This window comes from Suncus etruscus, chromosome 5, assembly GCF_024139225.1.
Source record: "Suncus etruscus isolate mSunEtr1 chromosome 5, mSunEtr1.pri.cur, whole genome shotgun sequence".
Lineage (NCBI taxonomy): Eukaryota > Metazoa > Chordata > Mammalia > Eulipotyphla > Soricidae > Suncus > Suncus etruscus.
The window spans coordinates 31,420,537-31,437,459 of record NC_064852.1 but is presented as its reverse complement, the minus strand read 5'-3'; the positions used below and the strand labels follow the sequence as shown (position 1 = coordinate 31,437,459).

The 16,923-nt window shown below is 38.8% G+C and overlaps 1 protein-coding gene across 2 annotated transcripts in view; it reads right to left on the bottom strand.

Annotated features, from left to right (window-relative positions):
• Positions 1–3,079: 3,079 nt before the first annotated feature.
• Positions 3,080–16,923, bottom strand: part of RAB3GAP1 (RAB3 GTPase activating protein catalytic subunit 1) — a 78,562-nt gene continuing 64,718 nt past the window's right edge. Inside the window, exons 20-25 of one of the 2 annotated variants that reach the window (XM_049773625.1) lie at positions 15,499–15,595; positions 15,295–15,398; positions 15,022–15,137; positions 8,747–8,849; positions 4,792–4,812; positions 3,080–3,958 (exon numbers count right to left, since the gene is read on the bottom strand). In XM_049773625.1, coding sequence (XP_049629582.1) covers positions 3,722–3,958; positions 4,792–4,812; positions 8,747–8,849; positions 15,022–15,137; positions 15,295–15,398; positions 15,499–15,595 — 678 coding nt within the window. In that variant the 3' untranslated portion in view covers positions 3,080–3,721. The remainder of the gene's footprint in view (positions 3,959–4,791; positions 4,813–8,746; positions 8,850–15,021; positions 15,138–15,294; positions 15,399–15,498; positions 15,596–16,923) is intronic. The other variant, XM_049773626.1, reaches the window with a different exon arrangement.

Below are 16,923 nucleotides of genomic sequence, written 5' to 3'. Positions count from 1 at the left end.
CCATGTAATTGAGGCTGACAAGAATCCCTTACCAGAGGCCGGGTCCCCATTTTGTCATCTCTTGGGTGACAGTAACACAGGGCCATTGGTTGAGCTGCCTTGCTGGTCTGATGTGCTCCCCTCTGTGGTACTCCCTGTGCTAATATTAACTATATTTTTAAGTTAATTCACATGAATTACTCATGATTGGATTTCAGGAATACAATGTTTCAACGCCAATCCAATCACCAGTGTTCACTTCGTTTCACCAATGGCTCCATCTCCCCCCCACTCAACTCTACCTGCCTCTACAAGACCCATTTTTCTAACTTTTGATACTAGAACACTTACTTGTACTCTCACCTCTCTACCTACACTGGACTATTTTATAGAACCAGTAGACATACTAAGTTTATTCCCACCTCAGGGCTCTTGATGTGCCAATCTGTGTCTGGCATTCCTGTGCTTCCTCTGTTTGAAGACACTTCCTGACCTTCAATCATCAAAAAGTGTCTCTTTACTGTCATCTCCACGAAGACATGTTCATTTGTTCTGATCACTCCAAGGCCTATAATAGCACCTGACACATAACTGACGCTCAAAATTTTAACATTTGCTGCACTAAGGATGAATTATAAATATTTAAGGAAATGCAACCTAGAGAAAAACTAGCTGCTACAGTGAGTGAGGCATGAGTGGCAGAGCCTCAAAGTCATTTCATATTGTCCCCACAAGCTCTTTGCAGCACATTCCTAAACAGCAAAGACTGACAATAATTACTCATTTCCAAGAAACATACAAATATTAGTGTAAGATCAGGACATATATAAAATCTTCGCTTCTCCAACCCCTTTACTATACTATGAGGGTCTAAAACTCAAAACATTGGGGCTAATATGACTATACAGAAAGTAGGGTGTTGGCCTTGCACATGAGTCCTAGGTTGATCCTCAGTATCCCAGATGGTCCCTTGGGCATCACCAGGAATAATTCCTGGGTAGACAGAAGTAACCCGAGCACTACTGGCTGTGGCCCCAAAACAAAACAAAAACGCCAAAAACCATCAAAGCCCACAACATAGCTGTCCTACATAAACTCAACTACTACAGCTGCTGAGATAAAGCTCAAATTTCTTTCTGTGGCTTGTGCAGAGGTGAACATCACTTAATTTGCCTCATTTCTGACCCTTCCAAATCAGCATTGCCAAAATGCAGCCAATCAAATGTTTGCTGTTCTTCAAAGACGCTTTCTAAAAACTTGTTTTTGCCCACTGTTTTCTCTACCTGGACCACCCTATATGGATGTTAATCTTTCCCACATAACAAACCATCCCAACTTTTCCCTTCATCATCTCTGACCCTTTCAGTGTTCCCAGCAGGAGAAGGTGAACAACAGTGTGCAGCTGCTTTTCATTTTCCTGCCCAGCTAACACTTGACCGGAGGAAGATCTGCTCAGATTTATATCGAAAGGATGGAAATTCCACTTCTTCATTGGATGTACACGCACACTAAGTTATAGGGGAAGGAGCAGTTACTGGAGATGTTCTTTGCAAGCATATTTTCCCAATTTTTTTTCTTTTTTTTTGGTTTTTGGGCCACACCTGGCAGTGCTCAGGGGTTACTCCTGGCTGTCTGCTCAGAAATAGCTCCTGGCAGGCACGGGGGACCATATGGGACACCGGGATTCGAACCAACCACCTTTGGTCCTGGATTGGCTGCTTGCAAGGCAAACACCGCTGTGCTATCTCTACGGGCCCTATTTTCCCAATTCTTTAACAGTGTTGACCTATCTTCTGCTCCTAACCTAGAAATTCCTAGAATTATTTTTGATTCCTAAAGAATGAATGAAAAGCCTCATACACACTAGTACAGCATTTGATGAATAAATGAGAGTGAACTTACACAATAAATATTCAATGTCCATATCATAGTCAACTATATTCTTCATTTGATAGCTATGTAAAGGTCACTTATTTTATCTGGCAGGAAGGCCTGTCAGGGCAGACTTCATGTAATTCTAATTTTTTAAATTCACTGCCTAGACCAGGACTTGATGTAATGTACTTAAAAACACTATAATGAAAGTAAAATTAAATGGGTCAATTTCCTTCCAAAATAGATGCAGAAAGTGTTCCTGGGATCCCTGCAAAAGCAGCAGGCTGCAAATATTTAGGAAGAGTAGAAACAACAGAAAACTGATAAAAACAAAATGTCCAGCAGAGGACAGGAAGTTAGTAAGAGAAAGCAGCACTTTTTCTGTTTATTAGATTCTTAACATCTTTCTTAAAGTCCAGCTTCTTTTGGCTAAGGTTTTACTTTTTGGTTATTAACTTTCTCATCAGAAAACAGACAAAATAATATCCTTGAATGTACATCTTCCGCTTGGAAGTAAATCCATCCTGAGCCCGCAAGTTTATGGCTTACCAGCAGCAATTAGAGTCCAGCAACTGAGAGAAAAGCACGAGGAAGACCTAAGGCCGTCAGCCAGGGCTGCCTCGACTTCAAAGATATATAAGTACATGTGAATACACATAAATCTTAAATTTCTTTTTACAAAAATAATGTAACAGAACTACACAGCTTTAAAGATACACAGGCAAGGTCAAAGTGTATGCTACAAATTAGCCATTGTTGAAGTCTAGGTCAAAGTTTGAATTTTAGACCTGAAAATATTTGATTATTGAATGAAGACCACATAGCAACATGTAATAGATCTCAATAATCACATAAACAGAATTACGTTGCTATTATCTTTAGCTAGATGTCACACATCCCATCAATTATTTTAAAATACAAAAGTAAGTATTGGCCTGGAATAAACTTTCAATTCATTACACTAGCACATGTGTATATATATATATATATATATATATATATATATATATATATATATATATATGTATATATATTTACAAGAAGTACAGTATAGGTACTACCAGTTATTAGTCTTTTAACAAGTTTTTTTTTTGGCTTCATTAAGCAGAACTCCTAGTTAGCAACCACCAAACATGGTACACGCACAACAAGGGTGAACAACGCCTTATCTTTTTACATGGCAATCAAAAAACAACAACAAAAGAAGCAAACATTACAATGAAAGTTTTATATTTATATAATAGTTTTTTTATAATATTTAATAGTTTAATCAGAAGATATACATGTGTCTGTATCACATTTACAGGAAAGAACATGAAAACTTAGACTCTCTCTTAGGATATTCAAAATGCACATCAAATTTTAGTTGGTACAATAGAAAGAACCAATAGCTGATTGAAGATACCATGTCACTTAGTATTTTAAAAACACAGATTCTGGGATGAGAAGCTACCACCAAAATATCCAGAAATCTGAATTAACAGGTAACTAGAGCTGGCATACTACTAAATATGACAATTAAATGTTTACTAAGACTACAAATGCAAGGCAACAGCCTAAGAGATAGTCGAGGAAGAGTATAAAACGAATAATTCTGCCAGAATGCGTGAAGCTTCACTAGATTTTTCTGCTGTTTACTATTCCTGGATCCTGCTTTCACATTAAGTCACGTTTAAAGGACAGAAATCTTTCAACAATCCCAGTCTATTTCTTTCTACCCCACCAGATGCGTTAGAGCCCAAGCTTGGTTCTAGAGAATCTTTCAATGCTGGTATGATTCTGGATCATTTAATTGCATAGCCCCTTCAGGTTCTGGCATGCATAACCTCCCTCCCACCTTGGGTGGCCACAGTGGTGGTAACCAGAGTCAGAAGAAGGAGGTATCCGATGAGAAGGCACCTGCAAGGCGGAAATCCTCTTTGGTTAGCACACTGTACATGCGCTGGGGGAGAGCCCGTGAATAGGGCGCCGGTCGGGGCACAGTGGTGCGCAGGATGAGTTCCCGACCTGCAGGAGGAGGGAAGTCGGACACAGCGCTCTGTCTTCGCTCTTCCGATGGGCCAGATCTCTTTGATTCCTCCTCCGGTGGAACCATGGCTGCAGCCTTGAATAGAATCAAAGGCTAAATTCAAAAGCAAGTCAAATGCTAAGCCTCAGATCAGTTAAAGAACAGATGAGTAGACATGATAAATACATATGAATGTTCTACATTAGTCAATAATTCAGTCAACTGTTATGAGAAAAAAAATCTCAACAAGAAAAATGTAAAAAGCAGTGGCACAAGCAGCCAGAGACTACAAATAAATTAGTAGAGTCAGAGGGATAATGACTGTCAATCTGCTCTGAGAAATGGGGGCTGGACAAAGACATCTGATGAGGAGAGAAATGGTGCTATCATTATGGTTTTCATATGTTTCTCCTAGTAATGACCCATGTCCAAGTCAGATGTTCTCAGTAAAGAGCCACTTCTCTCCACAATTTGAAAAGATGTTTTTTATTTATTCTTATTTTTCTTACTAATGTTCAGTTGCTAGATTAAAACTGATAATACTAGCTTTGTTTGCTTGGAGGTCAAATGTGATACAGATGTGACAAGAGATCCATGTTGCAATGGCCACAAAATAGAAGTTCTCAATAGTAAAAGCATCATTATTTTTCCCACAAAAATGGTAATGAAATACATATCCTAGTAGAACCTTCATTTTGAACTCTTGATTACTATACTTTGATTTCTCAATCACCAATTCTTTGAAAGTACCATTAATTTGGGAAAAAGTATTTGGGCATGAAAATACGAAAATCATGGTACGCAAGAAAGCATTGAGCAAGTAAGATAAGCCAAATCCAGGCTGTTCAAGAGGTAAAGGTTAATCTTAATGACCATATGAAGTTAGAAAGATGGGAAGAAACAATGAGGGACAAAGGCTATGTTGTTACCTCATCAGAAGATTCAGTCAGCTTGAGAAAGGGTGAGAAAAGAAACAGTGATGAAAAGGAAACAAGCAAGATGGTTTAAAAAGAGCTAGACAGGAAATTTAAAAATTATTTCAGAGACAGCATGAACTACATCAGGGAAAATGATCCTTTCAAAAGAATACCAAGACGAACACACTACATACAACACAGCCAGCCATCAAATGGAGCAGCCATGTCTCACGGCTCCTGCATCTGAGGGTTCCCAGGTGACTCAAGTTCAGTGTCATTTGCCTGAGGAAATGAGTCCACAAAAATCTAGTTCATATGAAAGTCAGATGCTAAAAAAGTGCTTATGATTAAACAAAAAGATAACTTCAATGATTTTCAGAATGGGAAGTCAGAATTATTCAATTTATAGTAAGGCTGAAGCACAAACAAATCAATTTTTCCATTTGTTAAATTCCATTTAAAGATATTTAACATATAAAACTTATTAAAATGTATACTATTAATGTAAAATTTAAATATAATTACATGCAATAAAAATTAGTGCTAGTTCACATAATTTACAAATGTTGACATTTTAATAAAATATCAACTCTAAAAAATAAATTAATTAAAAATATCAACTCTGAAAAAAATTACAAAAATGAACCTGAGAAGTTTAACTTTAGTCGAACATTTAGGGACTGAGTTTTATTTTATTTTATTTTATTTTTGGTTTTTGGGCCACACCCGGAGGCGCTCAGGGCTATTCCTTGCTCTGTGCTCAGAAATCGGTCCTGGCAGGCTCCGAGACCATATGAATGCAGAGATTCGAACCACCATCCGTCCTGGGTCTGCTAGATGCAAGGCAAACGCCCTACTTCCATGCTATCTCTCCAGCACTAGAAACTGAGTTTTAAAATGAACCATCGAGGCAACTGTAATATGTTTACATAGTCTAACAATTACCTGAAATAATTGCTTAAAAGATTTGATAGTATGAAATATTTCAAAACTCAATCATGAAAAACTCTGCAATTGTGAAATTAACACACAAACCCAACTGTACTATGAACAGCCTTGTAATCATGGTGTTCAAACAAAGTAATTATAAAAAAAAGTGTGAACGATAAAAAAAATTACATGACTGGGACAAATGTGCAAGTTTAAAGAAAATCAAGTATGCAATAGGATCACTGAAAAAGAACTTATTAATGTAGAATTATACTATATGAAAAAATAAAAATAAATCAATTATATAATATCCTATTTTATAAAAAGATACATTATTTGTTTATTCTAAACATTAACCATTAACAGTGGCAATCAGAGCTAATAAGGCTATTATTCATTTAATTTATATACATTTTTTTATCATCCAAATTTTTACTTCAGCCTTGAAGGCCGAGGAGGGAAGGCTAATTTTTACTTTAGGGAAAATAATAGTGTGTAAATATTCAAAATAAGTAAATGTTCTCAGGACTAGACATAAAAATCTTCCTTTATTATATACTTAACATATGTTTTGAAAAATAAGGGAGGAAAGATTTTGCAATATGAGTGAAATTCGGATAGCTTCCAACAAAGAAATGTCCTTAGAGGCTTCTAGCTGTTGAGCTAGTGAAGATGTCACGGATGTAAAAGCAAACTCAACTCTTGGTTTCATGCCAATAACAAAATCAAAATAAATCAAAGTATCTATTGTTTCTAAAGCTCTAATAAGGAAAATGATGTATTAAAGTTTTTACTTAAAATTATCCCTTTTGGGGGCTGAAGTGATAGTGCAGGATAGGGCATTTGTCTTTTAGGCAGCTAACCCAGGATGGACCTCGGTTCGATCCCCTGGAGTTCCATACGGTCCTCCAAGCCAGAAGTGATTTCTGAGCGCATAACCAGGAGTAACTCCCAAGTGGCACCAGGTGTGGCTCCCAAAATAAAAATTGTCTCTTTTTTTGTGCACACCTGGCAATGCTCAGGGATTCCTGGCTCTGCACTCAGGAATCACTCCTGGTGATGCCTTACCTGTTGTACTATCTTTCTAGCATCTCACTTAAAATTCTTATATTTAGGAAGTCATTCCGTAAGTAACTTAATGTTAAGTTCTTTTTGGGGGAGAAGCTGAGGGTTGATTGGGGTTACATGCAGTGGTGTAGTCATTTGCAGAATCAGGGATAGAACTGGAATCAAACTACATGCAAGACAAGCAAGTTAGACCCTGTACTCTCTTTCTCAAGCCTCAGCTTTCAGTTCTTGCTAAAAATTCAATAAGTATATTTGATTATAAATTTGCAAATATTAACTAGATGTGCTTCTGATGAACTCAAGGGAGTTAATAAAGCTGTTACTCCATGTTTTAGACCCACCTATGAAAAAGTTTTTTTATCTCACTTGATTCTGAGAATGATTTTCAAAATTGTCATAGGGGCATATGGATTAAGACATTTTCCTTGTAAGCACCCAACCTTGGAGAACCCTGAGCACCCTCAGATGTTCTCTTAGCAATACTTGGGTAATCCAGGTAATCCCTGGCACTGTGAAAACCAATTATCACCTCATTCTAGGTTGCTAGCATGGAACTGATGGCCCCGGTGGGATGAAAACTTCCCTTTGCCTCCTGAGTATCACCTGAGAGAAACCAAGTCACTACCACTAACCAAAAAAATTTCAGATGATGAACCTTTGAGCCAGAGAGAGAGAGACAGAGAGACAGAGCTCAACAAGTTGAGTACATGCTTTCCTTACAGAGAGCAGATCCCTGGGTTCAACCCTGGCAATGCACGATCCCCTTAGTACCACCAGGAACATCCTGAAGCATAAAGCCAGGAGCAGCTATCAAGTAAAACCTGGTGTGGCCTCAAAACAAGAAACAAAGCTGGGACATCCTCTGGTGATCACACTAAAAAGAAGGCTCCAATGTGGTAATCAATCACTTCAGATATTACGAAGCCCTGATAGGAAACTCTGCAGCAAGCCCTCTTTACCAATACAGAGTAGCAACTCAAAATATTACTAATACCACTTTCATGGAAATCAGATTCAATCTTCATAATGTTCTTTATAATTTTTAAAACATTACTTTCATTATATTTTAGTGTCATAATTTGTCCAACTGGGTTTATATCTGTAATAAAACCTAAATTTCTAATTTGAAAATATGAACTCTTGTTTATTCTGTTTTCCTAAGAAATCTCTAATGTTAGATTTCTCCACTATTATAGAACTGATTAGTTTTCCTCACTTCACAAGCTATGAATTCAGTTATAAAACTGGTAAAGTTGAACTTCATTTTATTTTATTTTATTTTATTTTTGGTTTTTGGGCCACACCTAATGGTGCTCAGTGATTACTCCTGGCTGCTGCTGCTGGTGGTGGTGTGGGAACCACATGGAGTGCTAGGGATCAAACCCAGGTCAAAGTTGTGCAAGGCAAGAGCCCCAGCCAATGTACTCTCTCTCTCTCTCTGAATCCAACTAACGTTGAATTTTAATTTGAACATGCTCACCCCCATTTTTTGCTAGACAACAGCACCGGCCACTGCTAACAGAGTCCCCCCCCCCCCCCATCAGATTCTGTAACCATATGTTTTACACCTTTCAAATTTCTAAAAATTACTTACCATTTTACTTAAATAAGTAAGAAAACAAGTGGATTTCAAAGTCTCAGAAGTCACTAGTATCTGAGTGCAAATCTTTTACCCCACATTTTATTCAATTAACAGCTGTCCCAGCAGCCAAGTGGAGGAATCAAAACAGCCTCTTGGGGCCAGAGGTAGGGCATTTGCCTGCATGCAGAAGGACGGTGGTTCGAATCCTGGCATCCCATATGGTCCCCTGAGCCTGCCAGGTGAGATTTTTCTGAGTGTAGACCCAGGAGGAATCCCTGAGCGCTGCCGGGTATGACCCAAAAACCAAAAAAATAAAAAAAGAAACAGCTTCTTACTGGGTAGAGATCTGGAGAGCTTGTGATCCAGTAAACAGGGGCTCACACTTACCCGCTGGGCATTTGCAAACAGCTTGCGAATGATCCTGCCAGCATGTCCTCTTCCGGCACCCAGGACCAACACTTCAGGCTGCTCTAAAAGGCAACTCACGAACCTAGGAAAGAGAAGTAATCAAAGGACAGGGAGTAGGGAAACTGATTAGTTCACATGTGTCACTCCTTCCCAATAAATTTAATGACAAGCCCTGTAAACTGATACCAACTAAACCTCCAAAATTGGAGTGGAAATTTTGTAACAGGATAGATTGACACTCAAGAATTAAAAACCACTCAGCCCAACAGTTTCACTTCCTTTTTCACAAAAAATTTTCGAAGTGGTGTTTGTTCTGAACACCTATCTCGCTTGTTTCCTTAATTGCTTATTTATTCTCAGGAGAAGCTGATGTTCTTTCACATATATTTTCATATATATTTCATATACATATATATATATATACCTCTTTCTCTTCTCAGACATCTAAGTAAGTTTTGTTCAATTAGCACTATCTTGCTGCACAAAAATAACAGTAACAACAAACTTTTCAAAGTTTATTCTGTGAAATGTAACAAAACACTCTATTCCCTACCTTAGTTTTGATAAATGGTATAGTAAAGAGAAAACAAAATGCATTTGAAAACAAAACCAACTTTTATTTATGTACATTAATAATGATCCATATTTCTCTTGATTTTTTGTTTGATTTTGAGCCACATCTGGCAGCACTCAGGGGTTACTCCTGGCTCTGCTCAGAAATCGCTCCTGGCAGGCATGGGGGAAGGCAAACGCCCTACCTCTGTACTATCTCTCCAGCCCTTTTGATTTTTTTTAAGTTGTGTGTCTGCATGTGCCTGCATGTTTGTGTGCTGCAGCACTTAAAATGTATGTTTTTCTGAAATAAAGTTGCAATTTTTAAATTATGCTATTATTAACTGAATACACAAGCTGCATTGCTATATGCATACAGTGTATGCTAGAACTAAAATCAGAGGCAGAGTCACTGTATCATGAGCACTGCATGCTCACTAATCTATACTATTGTTTTTATTTTGTTTTAGGGCCACACCCAGCAGTGCTCAGAGTTGTTATTCCTGGCTCTGCAAGTCTCAGGAATTACTCCTAGCTGCCTTGGAGGAACACATGAGGTGCTAGATATCGAACCTGAGTCAACTACATATAAGTCAAATACCTTACCCAATGGTACTATTGTTCCCTTCCTTCCATACTGCTGTTTTATAAATAAATCCCTTATTTATTTATTTTTTGTTTTGTTTTTTTTTTTGGTTTTGGGCCACACCCGGCGATGCTCAGGGGTGACTCCTGGCTGTCTGCTCAGAAATAGCTCCTGGCAGGCACAGGGGACCATATGGGACACCGGGATTCGAACCAACCACCTTTGGTCCTGGATTGGCTACTTGCAAGGCAAACGCCACTGTGCTATCTCTCCGGGCCCACAAATCCCTTATTTAGACCTTATTCCTACTACTTAAAAGGAAGCAATTTTGGGGCCGGAGAGATAGCATGGAGGTAAGGCACTTGCCTTTCATGCAGGAGGTCATCGGGTCAAATCCCGGCATCCCATATGGTCCCCCGTGCCTGCCAAGAGCAATTTCTGAGCCTGGAGCCAGGAATAACCCCTGAGCACTGCCGGGTGTGACCCAAAAACCACAAAAAAAAAAAAAAAAAAAAAAGGAAGCAATTTTAAACAATAATATAGGCTGGAAAAAATTTTTTCAATTGAAAGATATGAAATTCAAATAAAAACTTATGAAAGGGATAACTAAAGCCTTGTCATATATTATTTAGCATCAATAATGCCAGATATTGTGGAAAAGCTGATGAAAATATTCTAGTTTTGACAAATACAAATTGAATTATTACATATTTTAAATAACAATGTCATTTCAAGGGCCTTGGGCCACATAGTGGTGGTATTCATCCTGTTAGTCTCTGATTACTGGCAGTCTCAAAAGAGTGCCCTGGTCACTTGCCTCATGTGGCAGAAACCAATTGGCCATATTTCCAACATATTAACAAGTGGCATGTAATGTGCACTTTTGTTATCACAAATCTTGTGGGTTTCATCAGATAAGGGGCTAATATCTAAGATATACTAGGTACTGACAGAACTTAACAAGGAAAAAACCCCATCTAACCTCATCAAAAAATGGGGAGAAGAAATGAACAGACATTTCCTCCAAGAAGAAATACAAATGGCCAAAAGACACATGAAAAAATGCTCCACATCACTAATCATCAGGGAGATGCAAATCAAGACAATGAGGTTCCATCTCACGTCTCAGATACTGGCACACATCACAAAGAACAAGAACAATATGTGGTGGCAGGGATGTTGGGAGAAAGGGACTCTCATTCACTGCTGGTGGGAATGCTGTCTAGTCCAGCCTTTGTGGACAACAATATGAATATTCCTCAAAACACTGGATGTTGAGCTACCATAAGATCCAGCTATACCACTCCTAGGGATATACCGTAGAAACACAAAACACAATACAAAAATGCCTTCTGCAGACCTATATTGATTGCAGCACTATTTGCCAGGAGCCCTTATAACAGGCAGAGAAATTAGCTAAAAAGCAGGGCCTTGTGACAAGCACTTTTTTTTAAGAGTGGGAAAAGGATTTCAGATCCAAATCCAATTTCGTTTATTGAAACTCAAGGTCCAGCTTATATACTTTTTGCGCGCAGTTCCGCTTGTAAATATATCTATAGGGAATAGGTACATTGAACAGGCCAGATTGTCCAGGTAACAGGACCCACTGGCAAGTGGGATAAAATGTACAGACAATCAGATTCATTTCCATCAGGTCGGGGTGCACTGATAATGGAACCCATCTCCGGCAGGTCAGAATTCCAGATAACGAGGACTTCGTAATTTAGACTCAGTTTCCCAGGACCAAAATTCTGTGCCTTCTTTGTTTCTGTACAAGCCTTAAATATTAAATGTTTATTTATTCCTCAAGGCTGCCTGCTTTTAGCACAATTCTCTGCTTGTTATGCCTTTCTGTGCCTTACAAGCCTTAAATCTTAAATGTTTATATTTATTTCTCAAGGCTGCCTGCTTTTAGCAAAGTTCTGTGCCTGTTAATCAAGGCCTTGAATTTCAGCTAAGTTTTCTGCCTATTATAAGGGCTCCTGGCAGCTATTTACAATAGCCAGAATCTGAAAACAACCCAGATGCCTGACAACAAATGAATGCCCAAAGACACTGTGTTACATATACACAATGGAATACAATGCTACTGTCAGGAAAAATGAAATTATAAAATTTTCCTATATGGATGGACATGGAAACTATTATGCTGAGTAAAATAAGTCAGAGGGGGAGAGAGACACAAAATAGTCTCATCTATTGGGTTGGTTTTTTTTTTTTCTTTTTTGGTTTTTCGGGCCACACCCATTTGATGCTCAGGGGTTTCTCCTAGCTAAGCGCTCAGAAATTGCCCCTGGCTTGTGGGGACCATATGGACGCTGGGGGATCGAACCACCATCCTTCCTTGGCTAGCACTTGCAAGGCAGACACCTTACCTCTAACACCACTTCATCTATGGGTTTTAAGAAAAATAAAAGACATTTTATTGTAATAACACCCAGAGACAAAAGAGATAAGGGATGGAAGGACGGACCACAATATGAAGCTTACCACAAAGAGTGATGAGTGCAGTTAGAGAAATAATCCACTAACAACTATCATGACAATATAGTAAGCAAGAGAAGTAGTATGGCTGTCTTAAATACAGGCAAGGGTTGGGGGAGGAGCCATTGGTGGTGGGAATGTTGCACTAGTGAAAGGGGGTGTTCATTTTTTATAACTGAAACCTATCTACAAACATGTTTGTAATCATGGTGCTTAAATAAAAAAAATAAATACATAAAAATAAACCAAACAAATCATGTAAGGTTTTGTTTGGTTGGTTTTGGGAGCCATAGCTGGCATCACTCAGGGGTTACTACTGGCTCTGTGCTCAGAAATCACTCCTGGCAGGCTTGGGGGACCAAATGGGATGCTGGGGATAGAACCCAGGTTGGCCATGTGCAAGACACTTGATGTGCTATTACTTCACTCCTCACACCATCAAATCTTATTTAAAGTGAAATGGGGGTAGGGGATAGGAAAGATGGTTAGGGGAAACCCTGGTGGATAGAAGATGACACTGGTGGTGAGACTGATAATGGAACATAGTATGTCTAAAATCCAACTATAAATCACTTTGTAAATCATGGAACTTTATAAAAAACTTTGAGGGAGGAGGATATGGGAGGTAGGATTGGAACAGAGGTGTAGGGAGGATAATTCGGTGATGGGAATCCCCCTGATATTATGTTAATATGTACCTAAAATATTGTCAACAATATGCAAGCCACTATGATCAAAATAAAAAAAATACAAAATAAAAATTTAACTGGGGAATGGAGAGATGGCAAAGAACTTGTCTTGCATGTAGCCCTTGCTAGCACAGAATTGAGATCCTTGGCATCACATAGACTCCCCAAGCACTGTGAGGAGTTACTCCTGAGCAGAGCCAATAAGAAGCCTAAGCACCCCAAGATGCTCAGCCCCCTAATAATGAAATAAAATAAATATTAAGTTAGTGGAAATAATGAGCAAAAATACAGTTTCAGAACAGTCTGACTATGGTAATGAAACAGTGAGAGAAAACAACAAAGTGGGGCACTTTAACAAAAAGTGGATATGCTCTGCCATAAGAAACTATAGATAGCATATTTCCAAGAGCAAATAAGGTTATTCTTATGGGACATAAAAGTCCTTGTAGACTTGTTTCTAAAAGTGGGGGGAAAATGGGACTGAAGCAATAGCACAGCAAGTAGGATGTTTTGCCTTGCATGCTGGCCCATCTGAGTTTGATCCTTGGCATCCCAATATGGTCTCCTGAGTCTGCCAGGAGTAACCCCTGAGCACCACCACTGTGCCTCCCCCACCCCCAACAAAAACAAAAAAATGTGGAGTAATGAACACACCGGGCCATCCTCAGAAAAGCAGAAGAGGACCCCCCCCCCCCCCAGAGGTAGCACAGCAGGAGGGTGTTTGCCTTGCACACAGCTAACCCAGGATGGATGGTGGTTCAAATCCCAACATCCCATATGGTCCCCTGAGCCTACCAGTAGCAATTTCTGACCTCAGAGCCAGGAGTAATCCCTGAGCGCTGCTGTGTGTGACCCAAAAACAAAAACAAAAACAAAACAAAAAGAAATTCAGAAGAGGTCAAATCCAATGACAATTTTTTCTATCTCCACTCAACATGTTACTGAATAATACAAGCGCACCAGAAAAGAATCTCATCATTTAGGGGATGGAGATGGTACAGCCTTGCATGAGGATGACTCGTATTTTATCCCCAGCATTCTATATGACACCCTGAAAACCTCCAGAAGTGATCCGTAAGTGCATAGTCAGGAATAAGATCTGAACACAGCTTAGTATGGCCCTCAAACAAAAACAAAAACAAAAATAATCACTTGATTAAAATTTTTCTCAACTCACTTTTTTCTCGAAAGAGATGCAAACCAAGCCATGAAAAAGCATGGGTACATCAGCTGCACAACTAAAAGCTGGCAATCTTGGGAGGAGAGGGCAGACCAATACCAGCCCTGCAGAAGACATACCTGCTGCATCCATCACCCACAATTACCACTTCACCAATGACCCTGCCTCATTACTCTTACCTACAGCTCTCTGCAGAGACACCAATATGACCAGGTATTCCAGTATTTGGGCGGATATCACCGACACTTTCTTGGAGTGAGTGTAGGGTACCCTCTCCCCACATTCTCTTTCTTCCAGGAGACCTGGCAGCTGAGAACATGCCCCACAAGTGCCACATTATCAGATTTAGTGCTGATATTGCAAATGCAAATAGTGTATTTGTTTCGTGCTATCATTCCCATAGAGTATTCCTAATTAGATGCCACTATGTAGGTCACTTAATGTTTGGAAACAAATGAAATAAAAGAATGGTCAGCTAGCAACAAGAACTTACTAAACCTTCTTCTGTCAATGTCTTAATGACCTCATTGAAGATACAATTATTTTCACAAATTTGCTTGTTGCTGTACTTCTTTATTTTTTTAATTTTCTTTCTTCTCTTCCTTTTTTTTCTATTCTTTTAAAAATAATTTTGCTCTCCCTTATCTGGAAACAAATATGGTACAGTCAACTATGTCAACTATGTAGTGTATGGTCTTTAAATAAAGTAAAAGACTGGTGCTTTACAGATGAAAACAAAAGGAGTTATTCAAATAGAAATTACCTTTCAAGATCTTCCTTTTCCTCCCCTTGTTCACATTTCTCAGTTCCAAACTTGGCTTTCAGTGATCGGGATCTTGCAATGATCGCTTCCACATTAGTAATTTGATGGATGATTTCCTAACAGTGCAAAAGGAAAAGAAACATTGACTGAAAATTGCAGAGGAGAGGGAGAGGATCTAGTCCTATATGAGTGCAATTTTAAAGTAGTTGTTGCCAACTAGGCAGAAAATAAAGAACACTTTGAGGAAAGATATTGATACTACTCTCAACTTACTTCCAACTTCTTATCTTCTGGATTGGGGAAGTGCAAAACTTTACTGGAATGGGATATAATCTGCTTTATGATCTTCTTAACTGAAGAAATGTTTTCTAGATTTTCTATTTTGAAAAAAGATCAAAGCCATTGTTAAATAAGATAGGTAATAATACATGGTTTTGTTTGAAAATGAACTAAAAACAAATCAAGTAAGATATTTACCTTCTTCCTTTACCTTGAGTACAGCTGCATGGATTACACAAGGTAACAGGTGTCGAGCAAGATCTGCAGGTTTCTGGACAGCTAAATAGTGTAGCACCTGAAGGAGGCAAAGTCATACAAATGGTCAACACAGGATGTTAAGTCAAGCAGCTTTTTGCAAAAACAACAAATCTCTGAATCACTGGACTCACAGATATAATAAAAGGAAAGAGGAACAGAGTCTAGAAAGAAAGATAGTAAACAGATAAGACACTTGCCTTGCACACACTAACTGGGCTTTAATACCCAGAACCGCTTATTGTCTTCTGAGCCTGCCAGGAGTAATTACTGAGTGCAGAGTCAGAAGTAGTCCCTAACACCCTTACTGCTTGTGCCACTGCTCTGGCCCTGATGTGTTAAATATTTCTTAGAAACTCCTGTAGTCTTTGTTTTACATTTAGGTGTTAGCGTGCTAATATTTAGCACATAAATTTAAAAAAATTCTAAAATTTTATATCATAAAGCATCCTTATTTATCTCACTTAGTGATTTTTCTGTTTTATCAACTTGGTGTCAGGATCAGAACAATCAGGATCATACCACCTGTAAAATATTGATTATTGTGTTCTCCCCATGACTTCTTTAAAAACTTTAGGAGTGAAACTGCTAAGTCCAAAGATACAGACCATTTTAATAAGGTTTTTGAGATTTTATTAGTGAATCTTTTACAATAAGTAAACATGTTGTGATCAGGAGTGTGTAGACACCCAGAGTGCCTTCCTTGAAGGCAAGAACCATGACTTTGGATCCATGGCACTGCCATTTGTCAGCCCCAGTGCTATAAAGTCCAGACACCAGCATCCTGCAACCAGAAATGTATGAGTACTACAACTAAACCATCTGACCCTTGGTCTTTACAATAACAACAATAAAGAAAAGGGAGGGTGGTTTCTCTAAAAACAATCTAATAAATATAAATATTTAAATAATACATGTAGGGGTCAGGAGATCATAGAAGTTACGATGTCTGTCCAGCAGGGACAGATGTCATGCCAGGGCATGAGCAGCACCACACACTCAGTAAACCGTTTCTATTTATTTTGGGGGGAGGGCACACTTGGCAGTGCTCAGGTGTTATCCTGGCTCTGAACTCAGGAATCACTCCTGGCAGTGCTCAGACAACAATACAGGATACCAGGGATTGAATTTACATTGTCTGTCTGTACCCAGCCCGCTCTCCTCTCTCTCTGGACCCAGGTCTAGTATTAAATACCAGAGTATTGCCAGGAATGGTTCTCAGAGCTCCCTGAACATGGTTTGAAAACCTCAACCTCAGAATATTAAAATAAAAATATTTGTAAAAAAATAAAACAGCGGCTGAACTCTGTTAGAACTCAGATGCCAACACCCCTCTCTGCCTGTCTTTTATGCTGTGCTCCATTTTCG